Raw genomic sequence first — 16,616 nt, forward strand, 5'->3', positions numbered from 1 at the left:
CTGGCTGAGGGGGCTCTTCTCTGGGCTCAGCTCTGGGCTCGGCAGGGCCTTGTGGTGGCAGGAATGCTGGTCCCTGTTTCTCAGTATTTCCAATATTTGATTGCGCTCTTCTGTACCTTGACCAGCAGTGAGTATTGGCCTGTTTTGGCCTTGCACACGGAGGGCGGTCTTCTCAGAGCTCTGCGTGCAGGGCTTGAAAGGGCTGTTTGTCCCATCCGCTGCCGTAGAGGGCGATGGGTTGCGTCACACTTTCGGGTGATCGCAGCCCGAGCTTGGCAGGGGGTGGATGCTGTAGATCCTCCTTGTGAATGCCTCCCTCTCGGCCTTCTCCCTCAGACTCGTACCGGGACAAGGGGATGGGTCTCCTGGGCCACGCGGACTCCGGGACGGGCCCAGGAAGGGACGGGGACGGGGCCCGAAGGAAAGGGCGACTGAAGAGGCGGAAAGCGTTCGACCTGGACAGCGAAGGAGAGGAGACTTCGGAGGGCTCCTCTTCAGACAAGGTACGGCTCCCCTCCCCCAGCCTGTGCTCCTGTTGCACTGTACGGAATTAAGTGGCCACGAAATATTCACTTCTGTGCTTTGATCACACCAGGAGGATGACGATGATGACGACGACAGTGACAAGGACTCGGAAGGTAGGTTTCGCCTATTTTATTTCTGAAAGTTAATTTTTTAGACTGAGAGTGTTTTTATAATCCCCAGGGGGCAATATAACATAGACAAGAACAAGAAATTAATCTGTGGTGAAAGGGGATTTGGTCGTATATATTATTGATGACGGTATTACATGCACTGTAGGAGGTTATCTCTATTAACCCCTCGCCCTCTCTCTCGGTGCAGTGTTAATGTACTGGAGTGTCCAGTCAGTGTGTCTGTATGAACCCCTCTCTCTCAGTGCAGTGTTAATGTCCTGGAGTGTCCAGTCAGTCTGTTTACTCGTCTCTCTCTGCAGATGAGGCTGTCAGTGAGGGCTCCTCGAAGGTGGACTCTGATGATGAGAGTGCTTCCTCCTCCGACTCGGAAAGCAGCTCGGGTTCATCGTCCTCTTCCTCTGAGGACGAGGAGGATGACGAAGAAGAGGAGGAGGAGGGGGCTAGAGTGGAGGAGGGAGTAAGCGAGGGGGAGGACTCGGTTGACACCATGGATGAGTCTACAATGGACAGCTCCGCCGAGGACAGGGAGAGAGAGAAGGACAGGTAGACGAAGTAGCTGGACAGAGAAACAGTTTTTCTAATGTTTTTCTAATTTAGGATAATTCCTAAAACACCTGCCTTGTGTTTTTTCAGTGAGAAGGAGCGTCTCTTTCCATCGTCAGCTATTGCTGCCGCCATTCCAGATGGGTCAAAAGTCAGTGGGGCCTCAGCCGCACCAGACGTGCCCCAGACGGCAGAGGTCAAGACAGGTGAGACCATTCTCCGAGTTCCCAGTCCATCTGCATGTGTATAAGTCTGAGAGAGTGTGTGTGAAGGAGTGATTGTGCAAGCACATAAGTCTGAGAGAGAATGTGCGAGGGAGTGATTGTGTGAGTGCACAAGCCCTAGAGAGTGAGCGTGCGAGGGAGTGATTGTGTGAGTGCACAAGCTCTAGAGAGTGAGCGTGCGAGGGAGTGATTGTGTGAGTGCACAAGCCCTAGAGAGTGAGCGTGCGAGGGAGTGATTGTGTGAGTGCACAAGCTCTAGAGAGTGAGCGTGCGAGGGAGTGATTGTGTGAGTGCACAAGCCCTAGAGAGTGAGCGTGCGAGGGAGTGATTGTGTGAGTGCACAAGCTCTAGAGAGTGAGCGTGCGAGGGAGTGATTGTGTGAGTGCACAAGCTCTAGAGTGTGAGCGTGCAAGGGATTGATTGTGCGAGTGCACAAGTCTGAGAGAGTGAGCATGCGAAGGAGTGATTGTGTGAGAACACAAATCCAAGAGAGTGAGCGTGCAAGTGAGTGACATTGTAACCAGACAACTCACTAAATGCTTGAATAACTTCTAGGAGAAAGGACATTTCTGGATTTGATAGAAACAACAGTATATTATCCGCATACAAAGCGATTTGATGATGTTTAGCAGACCTAAATTAAAACCTGTAATATCGCCGTGGCTTCCGCTCTCCTCTTGCCCATGGTGCTACAGCTAATGCAAACGAAAGCGGGAAAAGAGGACAGGCTTTTGCTGTCAGTCTGTGGCCAGGGTTCACTGACGCCCCCTCGGTTATGTTTCTGTCCTTCAGCGAGAGGCGAGGAGCAGCAGTCGGAAGCAGCCGTGCCCCCTCCTGGCCAGTCGGCCACTGCCGCCTCCGCACTGTCCCGCCGAGAGGAGCCCTCCCCAGTGCTGCTTCTGCCGCCCCTCAAGAAGCGCCGCAAGACCGTGTCCTTCTCCGCGGAGGAGGGCCCCGCGCCCGCGCCCTCGCCTGGGCCCCTGCTCCTGCCCCCGCTGTCCCCCTCGCCCTCCCCCTCCCTGCTCCTGTCCCCCGTCAAGCCGCAGCCCCCCGAGTCCATCCTCACGGCCCCCGCGCCGCCCACCGCGGCCTCGCCGCCCTCCCCCAGACCGGACCGGCCGTCCCCCGTCCTGCTGCCCTTCGCCACCAAGCCGGGCGAAGGGGGCGCCCCGCTGCCCGGCCCGCAGCCGCCGCCCCACGCCTCCGTCCTCACCGTCCCTCCTCCCGTGCGCTCGCTGCGGCCCGACGACCAGAAGCGGCCCGCGCCCCCTCCCCCCTCGCCCCCCGCCCAGAGCAAGTCCCCCTCGCGCCGCTCCAGCAAGGACTCCCCCAAATCGCCCCCCGCGGCCGGCCCGGCGCCCCAGGTCTGCCGCACGGTGCACAACCTCCCGCTGGACCACGCGTCGCTGGTGAAGGCGCCCTCCGAGGAGCCGGCCGCCGCCCCCGCCTCGCTGCGCGGGCGCCCCCGGGGCCGGCCCCGCAGCGTCAGCCTGTCGGCGCCCCCCCTCCCGCCTCCCGCCGCCGCGGAGGACGAGGACGAGGAGGAGCAGGGGCGGGGGGCGGGAGACGGGGCGCGGGGCCTGAGGCTGAGGGAGCAGCTGGGGGCGTCCAGTCTCTTGGAGCTGGCCCACACCTCCTCCCCGCCCTCCGCGCCCCCCGACCTGTCCGTCCTGGCCGACGTGGCGCTCAAGCTGGAGCCGGAGGCCCCCGACTCGGAGGAGACGGAGACGTCGGACGAGGCCGAAGAGCAGCAGCTGCAGCAGCAGCAGCCTGAGCAGGGGCCGCCCCCCAGCCCGTACCCCGAGGGGCTGGCCGTGTGGCTGGAGCACAACTACTCCAAGCCCCTGGCCCCGCCGCCGCCGCCCCCCCTCGCGGCCGCGGCCGCTGCCCAGAAGAAGGCCCCCAGAGCCGAAGCCCCGCCCCCCGCCGACATCAACCACCACCCCATCACCGGGGTGCTGGAGGCGCCCGAGGAGGTGATCGGGGAGGCCCCCTGCGCGCCGGGCCCGGCCCGGGCCGACCCGCTGGACCTGCTGCCCCCGCTGGCCGCCGTCGCCGCGTTCGAGGACGCGGAGGGCGGCGATCGCACCCAGGCCTCCGCCGCCCCGGCCCCGGCCCCGGCCCTCACCCCCGGGACCCCCCCGGCCAGGCGCAGGGGCAGCGGGCCCCCGGAAGAGGAGAGGGGGCGGGTCAGGAGCCGCGGCCGCAAGAAGCGGAGGAAAGAGAAGCAGGAGCAGCAGCAGAAGCAGAAGGAGCGACAGAGCCGGAAGCAGAGGAAGAGGAGGCAGGCGGAGGTGAGTCCGGCCCGTCCCGGGGGAGGGCAGGTCAGTGTGTGACGCTGTGGGGGGGCTCAGTGCTGTTTGTGCTAACCTCTCTCCTCCTCTTCCTCCCTCCCTCCTCCTCCCCCTTCTCTACTCTCTAATTCCTTCCCCCCTCCCTCCACCTCTTCTTCCTTCCCCCTCTCTTCCTCCTCCTCCTCCTCCTCTTCCTCCTCCCAACTTCTTCCTCTACCTCCCCGGGTGTCCCCGGAGCAGGAGGAGGATGTGGACGTGGAGGACCTGGAGCCGGGAGAGGTGAACTCGGACGAGGAGGAGGAGGAGGAGGGGGGCGAGCGGCGGCGCGAGCGGGCGGGCGAGGAGCTGAGGAAGAGCGAGCGGCTCTTCCTGCAGCAGACGGTCACGCCCAGCGGCCCGCTGGCGCCCCCCGCCCTGCAGTACGAGCAGCGCAGCGAGTTCGAGCAGATGACCATCCTGTACGACATCTGGAACTCGGGGCTGGACGTGGAGGACATGCGCTTCCTCAAGATGACCTACGAGCGGCTGCTGCAGGAGGACCACAGCACGGACTGGCTGAACGACACGCACTGGGTCCACCACACCAATATCCTTTACTGCTGCGGGACGGTGGCCGGCTGAGCCCCAGACACGCAGGGCTCCACATTAGCAGAGCCCCAGACTCGTGGAGCCCCAAGATCCACAGAGCCCCGGACACGCAGAGCCCCAGACACGCAGAGCCCCCACGATCCACAGAGCCCCAGACACGCAGAGCCCCAGACACGCAGAGCCCCAGACACGCGGAGCCCCAGACACGCGGAGCCCCAGACACGCGGAGCCCCAGACACGCAGAGCCCCAGACACGCAGAGCCCCAGACACGCAGAGCCCCAGACACGCAGAGCCCCTACGATACACAGAGTCCCAGACACGCAGAGCCCCTACGATCCACAGAGCCCCAGACACGCAGAGCCCCAGGCACGCAGAGCCCCCACGATCCACAGAGCCCCAGACTCGTGGAGCCCCTACGATCCACAGAGCCCCTACGATCCACAGAGCCCCTACGATCCACAGAGCCCCAGACACGCAGAGCCCCTACGATCCACAGAGCCCCTACGATCCACAGAGCCCCTACGATCCACAGAGCCCCTACGATCCACAGAGCCCCAGACACGCAGAGCCCCAGACACGCAGAGCCCCTACGATCCGCAGAGCCCCTACGATCCGCAGAGCCCCTACGATCCGCAGAGCCCCTACGATCCGCAGAGCCCCAGACTCGCAGAGCCCCTACGATCCGCAGAGCCCCAGACTCGCAGAGCCCCTACGATCCACAGAGCCCCAGACTCGCAGAGCCCTGAGATCCACAGAGCTCCAGACTCGCAGAGCCCCACAATCCATACAACCTCACGATTTGCAGAGCCGAATGATCCACAGACGCACAGAGCCCGGCAATCTGCAAAGCCTCACGATCCGCAGAGCCCCGTGATCCGCTGAGCCCCAGACTTGCAGAGCACCAAAATCCGTCAAAATAGAGCCCGGTAAACCCCCTAATCCATCCATGCCCGTCACCACCGCTGTCCGTCTGCCTTGAGCCGCCCCTGTCGGCATTGACCTTGACGACCTCCTCACTCACCAACATCCCGAACCCGCGGCGGAAGAAGAGGTCGCAGGACGGGCAGCTGCGCGAGCACAAGACGGGCTGCGCGCGGAGCGAGGGCTACTACTCCATCAGCAAGAAGGAGAAGGACGTCTATCTCAACATCTACCCCGTCACGGCCCGCGAGCTGGAGTATGACAGCCAGGTGAGCGGGCCGAGCCGCGCCGGGCACGCCTCGCTGACAGGAGGGGAGCGATAGGAGCGAGCGGGGGGGTGTATGTCAGTGGGAGGCGGGAGTGTGGGGGTGTGTCAGAGGGAGACGGGAGTGTGGGGGTGTGTCAGTGGGAGACGGGAGTGTGGGGGTGTGTCAGTGGGAGACGTGAGTGTGAGGGTGTGTCACTGGGAGGTGGGAGTGCAGGGGGTGTGCCAGTGGATGGCGGGAGCGAGCGGAGGGGTGTGTCAGGCGGAGACGGGAGTGCAGGGGTGTGTGTCAGTGGAAGACGGGGGGTGTGTCAGGCGGAGACTGGAGCGCGGGGGGGTGTCAGCGGGAGACTGGAGCACGGGGGGGTGTCAGCGGGAGACGGGAGCGCAGGGGGGTGTGTCAGTGGGAGACGGGAGTGTGGGGTGTGTGTCAGCGGGAGACGGGAGCGCAGGGGGGTGTGTCAGTGGGAGACGGGAGTGTGGGGGGTGTGTCAGTGGGAGACGGGATCGTGTGGATGTGTGTCAGTGGGAGACGGGATCGTGGGGATGTGTGTCAGTGGGAGACGGGATCGTGGGGATGTGTGTCAGTGGGAGACGGGAGACGGGAGGTATGTCAGTGGAAGATGGGAGCGCAGGGGGGTGTGTCAGTGGGAGACGGGAGTGTGGGGGGTTGTCAGTGGGAGACGGAAGACGGGAGGTGTGTCAGTGGGAGATGGGAGTGAGCAGTCGGGTGTGTCAGTGGGAGACGGGAGTGTGGGGGGTGTGTCGGTGGGAGACGGGAGCGTGGGTGTGTGTGTCGGTGGGAGACGGAAGTGTGGGGGGTTGTCAGCAGGAGACAGAAGACGGGGGGGTGTCAGCGGGAGACGGGAGTGTGGGGGGGTGTCGACGGGAGTGTGGGGGGGTGTGTCAGAGGGAGACGAGAGTGTGGGGGGTGCGTCAGTGGGAGCAAGGAGACAGCAGTGGGAGATGGGAGCGCGGGGCTGTGTCAGCGGGAGCCGGGGGACAGGGTCGGTAAGGGGGTCTCAGAGCTGTGTCGAGTGTCCAGCAGGCCCTCACGGCGTGTCTCTCCCGCTGTGGCCAGGGTACGAACCGCGTGCTGTCGGAGCGCCGCTCGGAGCAGAGGAGGCTGCTGAGCGCCATCGGGACGCAGGCCGTGATGGACAGCGACCTGCTCAAGCTGAACCAGCTCAAGGTGAGTCCGGAGAGCTGAACGGTGTGTCGTCAGGGGAGTCAGGGGAGTCGGGCCTTTCGGAGACTGGAGCTTTGTTACTGAGGGCGCAAGAGGTTCCCCCCCATAACATAACTCTTGTGTTATTCACACCCTTGGGGGTTGAGGCAAGGTCATCTATAGAGAAAATGGAAAAGAGACACGGGATCCAACCCAGGATTCAGTGTAGACACAGGATCCAAATCTTGGAAGGTCTGCTGTTTTTCTGAGCTGTCTTGTAGTCTTGTCTGTTCAAGACTGAAGAGATTCAGTTTTTAGCCTTTAGTTCAGACTAGAGAGACTCAGTTCCTTCAGCCTTCAGACTCAGACTATCTGTGTCCCCTCTCTCTCTCTGTGCAGTGGCAGTGTGCTGTATTGACCCCTCTCTCTCTCTGTGCAGTGGCAGTGTGCTGTATTGACCCCTCTCTCTCTCTGTGCAGTGGCAGTGTGCTGTATTGACCCCTCTCTCTCTGTACAGTGGCAGTGTGCTGTATTGACCCCTCTCTCTCTGTACAGTGGCAGTGTGCTGTATTGACCCCTATCTCTCTCTGTGCAGTGGCAGTGTGCTGTATTGACCCCTCTCTCTCTGTGCAGTGGCAGTGTGCTGTATTGACCCCTCTCTCTCTCTGTGCAGTGGCAGTGTGCTGTATTGACCCCTCTCTCTCTGTACAGTGGCAGTGTGCTGTATTGATCCTCTCTCTCTCTGTACAGTGGCAGTGTGCTGTATTGACCCCTCTCTCTCTCTGTACAGTGGCAGTGTGCTGTATTGATCCTCTCTCTCTGTACAGTGGCAGTGTATTGTATTGACCCCTCTCTCTCTCTGTACAGTGGCAGTGTGCTGTATTGACCCCTCTCTCTCTGTACAGTGGCAGTGTGCTGTATTGACCCCTCTCTCTCTGTACAGTGGCAGTGTGCTGTATTGATCCTCTCTCTCTCTGTACAGTGGCAGTGTGCTGTATTGACCTCTCTCTCTGTACAGTGGCAGTGTGCTGTATTGACCCCTCTTTCTCTCTGTGCAGTGGCTGTGTGCTGTATTGACCCCTCTCTCTCTGTACAGTGGCTGTGTGCTGTATTGATCCTCTCTCTCTCTCTGTACAGTGGCAGTGTGCTGTATTGACCCCTCTCTCTGTGCAGTGGCAGTGTGCTGTATTGACCCCTCTCTCTCTGTGCAGTGGCTGTGTGCTGTATTGACCCCTCTCTCTCTGTACAGTGGCTGTGTGCTGTATTGATCCTCTCTCTCTCTCTGTACAGTGGCTGTGTGCTGTATTGATCCTCTCTCTCTCTCTGTACAGTGGCTGTGTGCTGTATTGATCCTCTCTCTCTCTCTGTACAGTGGCAGTGTGCTGTATTGACCCCTCTCTCTGTACAGTGGCAGTGTGCTGTATTGACCCCTCTCTCTGTACAGTGGCAGTGTGCTGTATTGACCCCTCTCTCTCTCTGTGCAGTGGCAGTGTGCTGTATTGATCCTCTCTCTCTCTCTGTACAGTGGCAGTGTGCTGTGTTGATCCTCTCTCTCTGTGCAGTGGTAGTGTGCTGTATTGACCCCTCTCTCTCTGTGCAGTGGCTGTGTGCTGTATTGACCCCTCTCTCTCTGTACAGTGGCTGTGTGCTGTATTGATCCTCTCTCTCTCTCTGTACAGTGGCAGTGTGCTGTATTGACCCCTCTCTCTGTACAGTGGCAGTGTGCTGTATTGACCCCTCTCTCTCTCTGTGCAGTGGCAGTGTGCTGTATTGATCCTCTCTCTCTGTACAGTGGCAGTGTGCTGTATTGATCCTCTCTCTCTGTGCAGTGGCAGTGTGCTGTATTGATCCTCTCTCTCTCTGTACAGTGGCAGTGTGCTGTATTGATCCTCTCTCTCTGTGCAGTGGCAGTGTGCTGTATTGATCCTCTCTCTCTCTGTACAGTGGGAGTGTGCTGTATTGATCCTCTCTCTCTCTGTGCAGTGGGAGTGTGCTGTATTGATCCTCTCTCTCTCTGTACAGTGGCAGTGTGCTGTATTGATCCTCTCTCTCTGTACAGTGGCAGTGTGCTGTATTGATCCTCTCTCTCTGTGCAGTGGCAGTGTGCTGTATTGACCCCTCTCTCTCTCTGTGCAGTGGCAGTGTGCTGTATTGACCCCTCTCTCTCTCTGTGCAGTGGCAGTGTGCTGTATTGACCCCTCTCTCTGTGCAGTGGCAGTGTGCTGTATTGACCCCTCTCTCTGTGCAGTGGCTGTGTGCTGTATTGACCCCTCTCTCTCTGTACAGTGGCTGTGTGCTGTATTGATCCTCTCTCTCTCTCTGTACAGTGGCAGTGTGCTGTATTGACCCCTCTCTCTGTACAGTGGCAGTGTGCTGTATTGACCCCTCTCTCTGTACAGTGGCAGTGTGCTGTATTGACCCCTCTCTCTCTCTGTGCAGTGGCAGTGTGCTGTATTGATCCTCTCTCTCTGTACAGTGGCAGTGTGCTGTATTGATCCTCTCTCTCTGTGCAGTGGCAGTGTGCTGTATTGATCCTCTCTCTCTCTGTGCAGTGGCAGTGTGCTGTATTGACCCCTCTCTCTGTACAGTGGCAGTGTGCTGTATTGACCCCTCTCTCTCTCTGTGTGCAGTGGCAGTGTGCTGTATTGATCCTCTCTCTCTGTGCAGTGGCAGTGTGCTGTATTGATCCTCTCTCTCTCTGTACAGTGGGAGTGTGCTGTATTGATCCTCTCTCTCTCTGTACAGTGGCAGTGTGCTGTATTGATCCTCTCTCTCTGTACAGTGGCAGTGTGCTGTATTGATCCTCTCTCTCTGTGCAGTGGCAGTGTGCTGTATTGACCCCTCTCTCTCTCTGTGCAGTGGCAGTGTGCTGTATTGACCCCTCTCTCTCTCTGTGCAGTGGCAGTGTGCTGTATTGACCCCTCTCTCTGTGCAGTGGCAGTGTGCTGTATTGACCCCTCTCTCTGTACAGTGGCAGTGTGCTGTATTGACCCCTCTCTCTGTGCAGTGGCAGTGTGCTGTATTGATCCTCTCTCTCTGTGCAGTGGCAGTGTGCTGTATTGACCCCTCTCAGTTCAGTTCAGTTCAAGGTGCTTTATTAGCATGACCGATAGGTACAATCAGTGTTGCCAAAGCAAATAAAAATAATAAAATTAACATAGAACAAAACAAAAAATAGAAGTAAAATAAAATCTACAGACATGTTACAGACATTTACAACAAAGACATATTATAAAATATTGACATATACTGTAGGCGGCTGGAGCATTATTGGGAGACGGACTCACTGTTCCTCAGGCTGTGACAGGAGATCACATACTGGGCTGCCAGATCAACTGAGTTCCCTCCTCCCTCTCCCAGTAGGATTGGGACCTGTTGTGGTTTTGGCAGGTGTGGGAACTCTGGGATTAGATTTCTGAATTTCGGGAAGAATGTTTCTCTAATCCCAGAGTATCTGTCACAGTGCAGTAGGAAGTGCACCTCTGTCTCTATTTCTCCCTGCTGCCAGGTCTGCCTGTGTCGCCCAGTTTCTATGGCCAGGTTGTGGTCACTGAGCCTGTACTTCGTCAGGGTCTGTTTCTGTTTGTTATTTTTTATTTTGGTCAAATATTCAGCTAGTGTGTATTGTCTGTTTAAGGTTCTGTAGCATTCCAGTTTATGTTGTGTTTGTGTGTGTGTGTCCCAGTATGTGAGATATTGCTGTTTGATCTGTGCTGTGATGTGGTTGAGTCTGGGTTGTGGTGCTCTAGCAGTGCTGTCCTGAGGCTGGTTAGTGTCGGTGTGGCTCAGGTCAGTGAGCCTCAGGACCAGCTGGCTCAGGGGGCTCTGTTTTGGGCTCAGCTCTTGGCTCAGCAGGGCTTTGTGGTGGTAGGAATTTTGGTCACTGTTTTTTAGGTGTAGCCAATACTTTAATATTCTTTTCTGTATGTTTATCAATAGTGGGTACTGGCCTAATTCGGCCCTGCACCCGTTGTTAGGAGTTTTTCTCTGCACACGGAGGATGATTCTACAGATCTCCATGTGCAGAGTTTCTGTGGGGTGTTTGTCCCATTGGGTGTAATCCTGGTCTGTGAGGGGACCCCAAACTTCACTGCCGTATAGGGCAATGGGTTGGATTACACTTTCAAATATTTGGAGCCAGATTCTTGTTGGTGGGTTGATGTTGAAGAGCCTCCTTCTTATTGCGTAGAAAGCCCTGAGTGCCTTCTCCCTCAGTGCCTTCACTGCCAGGTCAAAACTCCCGGAAGAGCTGACCCCTCTCTCTCTCTGTGCAGTGGCAGTGTGCTGTATTGACCCCTCTCTCTCTCTGTGCAGTGGCAGTGTGCTGTATTGATCCTCTCTCTCTCTCTCTCTCTCTCTGTACAGTGGCTGTGTGCTGTATTGATCCTCTCTCTCTATGCAGTGGCAGTGTGCTGTATTGATCCTCTCTCTCTGTACAGTGGCAGTGTGCTGTATTGATCCTTTCTCTCTGTGCAGTGGCAGTGTGCTGTATTGATCCTCTCTCTCTGTACAGTGGCAGTGTGCTGTATTGATCCTCTCTCTCTGTACAGTGGCAGTGTGCTGTATTGACCCCTCTCTCTCTCTGTGCAGTGGCAGTGTGCTGTATTGATCCTCTCTCTCTCTCTGTACAGTGGCTGTGTGCTGTATTGTTCCTCTCTCTCTCTGTACAGTGGCAGTGTGCTGTATTGATCCTCTCTCTCTGTGCAGTGGCAGTGTGCTGTATTGATCCTCTCTCTCTGTGCAGTGGCAGTGTGCTGTATTGACCCCTCTGTGTGTTTGCTCTTCCCTCTCAGTTCCGTAAGAAGAAGCTGCGATTCGGCCGCAGTCGGATTCACGAGTGGGGGCTGTTTGCCATGGAGCCCATCGCGGCTGACGAGATGGTGATCGAGTATGTGGGCCAGAACATCCGCCAGGTAAGATGGGGGTTCCCTGGTTTCTCCGACACCTGCCCTCGTAGCATCACCCACTGGAGACTCCAGCAGGCATTCCTGCTCGGGAAACAAGGGTGGCGATCTTTGTTGGGACCGGGCTGCTGTGGCCCCTGGGCCGCCTGGTGCTGTGTCAGGTGGTTACTGGGGATGATGGGATTGCACCAGTGTGCGACCCCACCTGGACAATGCGCCAGTCTGCTCATGCCAGCTCTCAGTGGGGAGGAGAGCAGAGTGAAGCCAGTTGAGAGACGGGGGTTATCAGGAGGCCATGATTGGTAAAGGCCAGGGGGAAATCTGGCCAGGACGCCGGGGTGCCCGTGCTGTGCTGTGACTGATGTGGGCGTGTTGTGGCAGGTGGTGGCGGACATGCGGGAGAAGCGTTACGCCCAGGAGGGCATAGGGAGCAGCTACCTGTTCAGAGTCGACCACGATACCATCATCGACGCCACCAAGTGTGGCAACCTGGCCCGGTTCATCAACCACTGCTGCACGGTGAGTACGCACGGCCTGACGCCCTTCACTGACCACTGCTGCACACTGAGGTACCGACACACTTCACTGACCACTGCTGCACACTGGGGTACTGACGCCCTTCACTGACCACTGCTGCACACTGGGGTACTGACGCCCTTCACTGACCACTGCTGCACACTGAGGTACTGACACACTTCACTGACCACTGCTGCACACTGAGGTACTGACGCCCTTCACTGACCACTGCTGCACACTGAGGTACTGACGCCCTTCACTGACCACTGCTGCACACTGAGGTACTGACGCCCTTCACTGACCACTGCTGCACCCTGGGATACCGACACACAGTGTGTCCATACCAGTACCTGTGCTGAGACAAGTTTTTTAATGAGTATAACTCGTTGATTTATATTTTACTGAGTTGCAATGTGCTTGCCTGGGAAGTGAACCCACAACCGTCTGGTCAGGAGTCCAGATCCTTAGCCACTGTACCCAGTCGCCCCGATATCCGGTGTATGGAACTGGGATCCCTCGCCCCTCACACCCCCTCTCCCTCCTTTCTCCTTGCAGCCAAACTGCTATGCGAAGGTGATCACGCTGGAGTCGCAGAAGAAGATTGTCATCTACTCCAAGCAGCCCATTGGCATCAACGAGGAGATCACCTACGACTACAAGTTCCCCATCGAGGAGAACAAAATCCCCTGTCTGTGCGGGACGGAGAACTGCCGGGGCACGCTCAACTAGAGGGGCCGCACCGCAACTCGTGTCCCGTTCGTGCTGCGCCCCCAGTTTCAGTCCTCTTCCCTGCGATCTTCACCCTGCAAGACACCTCCAGGACCCACGAGCTGTTCCCAGCCGTACACCTCCAGGCGCCACATGCCCTGCCCCAAAATACAGCTCCAATATCTACGTGCTGTGCCCTAAAATACCCTTCCAATTCCCACATGCTGTTCCCCAAAATACAGCCCCAGTTCCTAGATGCTGTTCCCCAAAATACAGCTCCAGTATTCACATTGTACCCCCAATACAACTCCAGTACACATGATCCACACCCCAAAATACAGCTCCGGTACACACATGCTGTACCCCAAAATACAGCTCCGGTACACGAATGCTGTGCCCCAAAATACAGCTCAAGTATCCACAATCTGCACTCCAAAATACAGCTCCAATACACAAATGCTGTGTCCCAAAATACAACTCCAGTTCCCAGATGCCTTACCCCACAATACAGCTTTGGTACCCCCACTCTGTACCCTAAAATACAGTTCTGATACCCACACATTGTACCCCCAATACAACTTCAGTACCCATGATCTGCACCCGAAAATACAGCTCCAGTACCCCATGCTGTACCCCAAAATACAGCTGAAGTATCCACGATCTGCACTCCAAAATACAACTCCAATACCCAAGTGCTATGCCTCAACATACAGCTCTGGTACCCACACGCTGCACCCCAAAATACCGCTCCACTACACACACTGTACCCCCCACTACACCTCCAGGACCCATGAGTTGTACTTCACAATACAGCTCCAGTGCCCACTCTGTACCCCAAAATACAGTTCCAGTACCCACACGCTGTACCCCAGAATACTGTTCCAGTACCCACGTGCTGACACCCACCCCTCAGGGGAGTGCTGTATTTTAGGGTGCACCTGCTGTAAACCATGTCTCCCAGAGCTAACAACACTGACTCCCCTCACGCCTGGCGCTCGGGAACGCTGACTCCCCTCACGCCTGGCGTTTGGGACGCTGACTCCCCTCACACCTGGCTCACATGACCATGGGAGCCTGGAACCACGGTCCACATACCCCTGAAGGGCAGTCATTCATTCTCCATAGGAAAGCTGGGCCAGATTCTCCTGCAAAGTATGTAGGTCTTTTACAGAAGCATGAAGGCTTGAGGGCTGTTAGGCTCTAGGCCGAGCCGCCCCTGATTTCCTCAATGAAGGACTGTGAGTGGCGTTACACAGGCGCACAAGCTCAGCGCTGTACAGAAGTGTCCGATCAGAGTTCAGACAGACAGCTTGCTTGCCCCCGAGTGTCCCACAGGCCCCTGTGCAGTGTTTAAAGAGGCCACTCTATAAAAGCATGGAGCTGAAAGGTGTAGGGGTGGGGGAGGGGTGTCTCCCGCACTCTGAGAACAGCTGGTGAAGGGTCTGAAGAGAGAGCCTGCCCATACTGGAGTTTGGAGAAAATAACAGTTTCCCTTGATTCTTGCCAACAGCACTTAAAATTTCAGAGCCTAGCCGCTCAGTTTCAGGAATGAAAACTCTTAGCACTTTATCGCCCTATATAAAACATTTTTAGGGGGAACACAAAAACGTCATGCCTATATGATCATTCAAAGTCTCATTTTTGAATCGGGCTTAACTTCCCTGTACAGGTGAATTATAGAGCCAGAATCGTGCCTGCAGTTCTTACATTGCACGCCAGGGGGCAGCGCTGTATCAAGCTGGCTGTTGCTTCTTTGCTTTGCTGTGTTACAACATTAATTCCATTGAAATATAAACTGGGGATCTCCAGCCCAGGTTCTTGAGAGCCTTATTCCAGTTACTCAGCTTTTACTTAAGGTCAGGTGCGCCTGTGCATTCCTGATGAATTAAACGAGCGATCTATTCGATTCAGAAGGGCCTGCGGTCCCACATGATCTTTAAATTGCTTCACTTGGCACCTCCTGTTTGACTGATGACAGTGGTTGTGATGGAGCCTTCAGAGGTGAATTATACACCCAGCTGGTCCTGGGGCTCCCCAGCACCAGGGTTGGAGACCCTAATCCTGAATTCTCGGTCCCACAGTCAGGAATCTCCCACTGGGATGATGCTCCTTACTCCTGGTCACGGAGGGCTTTTTTGCCCGAGCTCTTGGCCACATCGGCTGAGTCGGCTGTCGAGTGCACTGGTCTGGTCTCAGGTGCAGTGCCTCAGTCACAGAGGTGAAGCCTGGGCTCCTTATACACCCTCGTCTCGGGAGGGTCACTGCTTCAGAGATCCTTTGCCTTGCTTGACACCTTGTTTGAGAGTACAGGATAGCCTCAGCTTCCAGTCCTGGCTGTCCACTCCCTGACCAAAAGACCGTTTTATACCGTAGTGGTTGTAATGGCAGGTGCCTGCCTCTCGGCGAGCTCGCCGATGTGTCCCGAAGATCGGTGGCCAGCCCGCACGAGCCTCAGTCATCTTCAGATCCAGCGACGTGCTCAAAGCGCACAGTGTCAGTCCTGTGTCTGCCAGGGCAAAGTTACCCTGACAGAAAGTCCCCTTGGTCCTGTCTCCGTCTGCCTGCCACTGCCTCTGGCTCAGATCCATTTACAGGCCTGGCTTGGCCACTGGGTCAGCGGGCCGCAGCTGGTCCCTGGGCCTGCAGCGCAGAGCGGGCAGAGATCACCAGAACCCCTGACCCCCCCCTTGCCCAAATCACCACTTCAAGTGAAATGTTCTCTCCGATTACCTTTGGAAGTGTTAAAGGGTTGATGGGGTCTGGGCCCCTGAAGGTCAGAGGTCACGCTAGGGTATGAGGGCGTGTCTGTTCTCAGAGGGGACCAGTGGGTTAGCTGCTTTCCTGCAAGGCAGGATGGGATAGGAAGGCCCCCCCGGCGGTGGCGGCGGCGGTCCCCTTGCATGGGTGGCAGTCGGTGTGGTTAAGGACACACTGTTCACAAGCTGGGCGGCGGGGTCTGGGAGAGAGAGGGGGTGGGGGTGGGGGTGGTGGTGGCTGTTCGAGGGGAACTTCCTGACCCCTTTAGGGGTTTCGCTGAAGTGGGCAGCCATACTTCCACTCGTCCGAATTGACGGGGGGGAGGTGGGCTAACAGCGACCTTGTTCGGTCCGGGTCAGGCTCTGCACCATGTGAGGGGTACCGACAGAGCTCTCCCCCTCATAGCATGGGGATCTGGCCCGCCTGAGCAATGGACAGTCAGGCCAGGGGTCCGGGGGTGGGAGGGTGGGGGGAGTCAGGCTGTCAGCATTGATTCTGTCCTGTGTTCATACTTGTAAAATATTTAAAAATTCAAAAGGAGCTTTTCAGTGCAAAGGAAGCAGACGAGCTGTACATATTGTAGATGTGGCTGTTTCTTGTAGAAACACGCGTTATTGCTCTGTAAATACGTTCTGTTCTTTCCTACTTCAAAAGTGTACATAAGTTTCCATTGTTTTTTTCGTTTTAATTTTATTTTTTTTTCTCTTGTATTAATGCGTTCAACCCTTTATTAATGGTGCATTAAAATATTTTTTAAAAAAAGGTGAAAACAGTGTGTGTTTTCTGTTCATTTAAAAGGCCCTTGCATTCCCACAGTCCCTGCACCCCCCCTCCCAGGAGCCCCTGTCCTGCAGTCCCTGCGCCCCCCCTCCCAGGAGCCCCTGTCCTATAGTCCCTGCGCCCCCCCTCCCAGGAGCCCCTGTCCTATAGTCCCTGCACCCCCTCTCCCAGGAGCCCCTGTCCCGCAGTCCCTGCACCCCCTCTCCCAGGAGCCCCTGTCCTGCTGTCCCTGCACCCCCTCTCCCAGGAGCAGTGAACCGAACATGCACAAGGTTCCTAATATTGTGGACA

At 57.0% G+C, this 16,616-nt stretch overlaps 1 protein-coding gene across 1 annotated transcript in view; it reads left to right on the plus strand.

Moving 5' to 3' along the window:
- setd1a (SET domain containing 1A, histone lysine methyltransferase) overlaps positions 1 to 16,315 on the plus strand; it is a 28,348-nt gene extending 12,033 nt beyond the window's left edge. The window contains exons 11-22 of the mRNA XM_088634372.1: positions 337 to 503; positions 596 to 638; positions 956 to 1,199; positions 1,290 to 1,405; positions 2,216 to 3,717; positions 3,958 to 4,303; positions 5,324 to 5,496; positions 6,574 to 6,684; positions 11,454 to 11,573; positions 11,946 to 12,083; positions 12,636 to 15,418; positions 15,792 to 16,315. Of these exons, the coding sequence (XP_088490498.1) occupies positions 337 to 503; positions 596 to 638; positions 956 to 1,199; positions 1,290 to 1,405; positions 2,216 to 3,717; positions 3,958 to 4,303; positions 5,324 to 5,496; positions 6,574 to 6,684; positions 11,454 to 11,573; positions 11,946 to 12,083; positions 12,636 to 12,809 (3,134 nt within the window). The 3' untranslated portion in view covers positions 12,810 to 15,418; positions 15,792 to 16,315. The remainder of the gene's footprint in view (positions 1 to 336; positions 504 to 595; positions 639 to 955; positions 1,200 to 1,289; positions 1,406 to 2,215; positions 3,718 to 3,957; positions 4,304 to 5,323; positions 5,497 to 6,573; positions 6,685 to 11,453; positions 11,574 to 11,945; positions 12,084 to 12,635; positions 15,419 to 15,791) is intronic.
- The last annotated feature ends 301 nt before the right edge of the window (positions 16,316 to 16,616 follow it).

This window comes from Lepisosteus platostomus, chromosome 6 (assembly GCF_059453375.1).
Source record: "Lepisosteus platostomus isolate fLepPlt1 chromosome 6, fLepPlt1.hap1, whole genome shotgun sequence".
Lineage (NCBI taxonomy): Eukaryota > Metazoa > Chordata > Actinopteri > Semionotiformes > Lepisosteidae > Lepisosteus > Lepisosteus platostomus.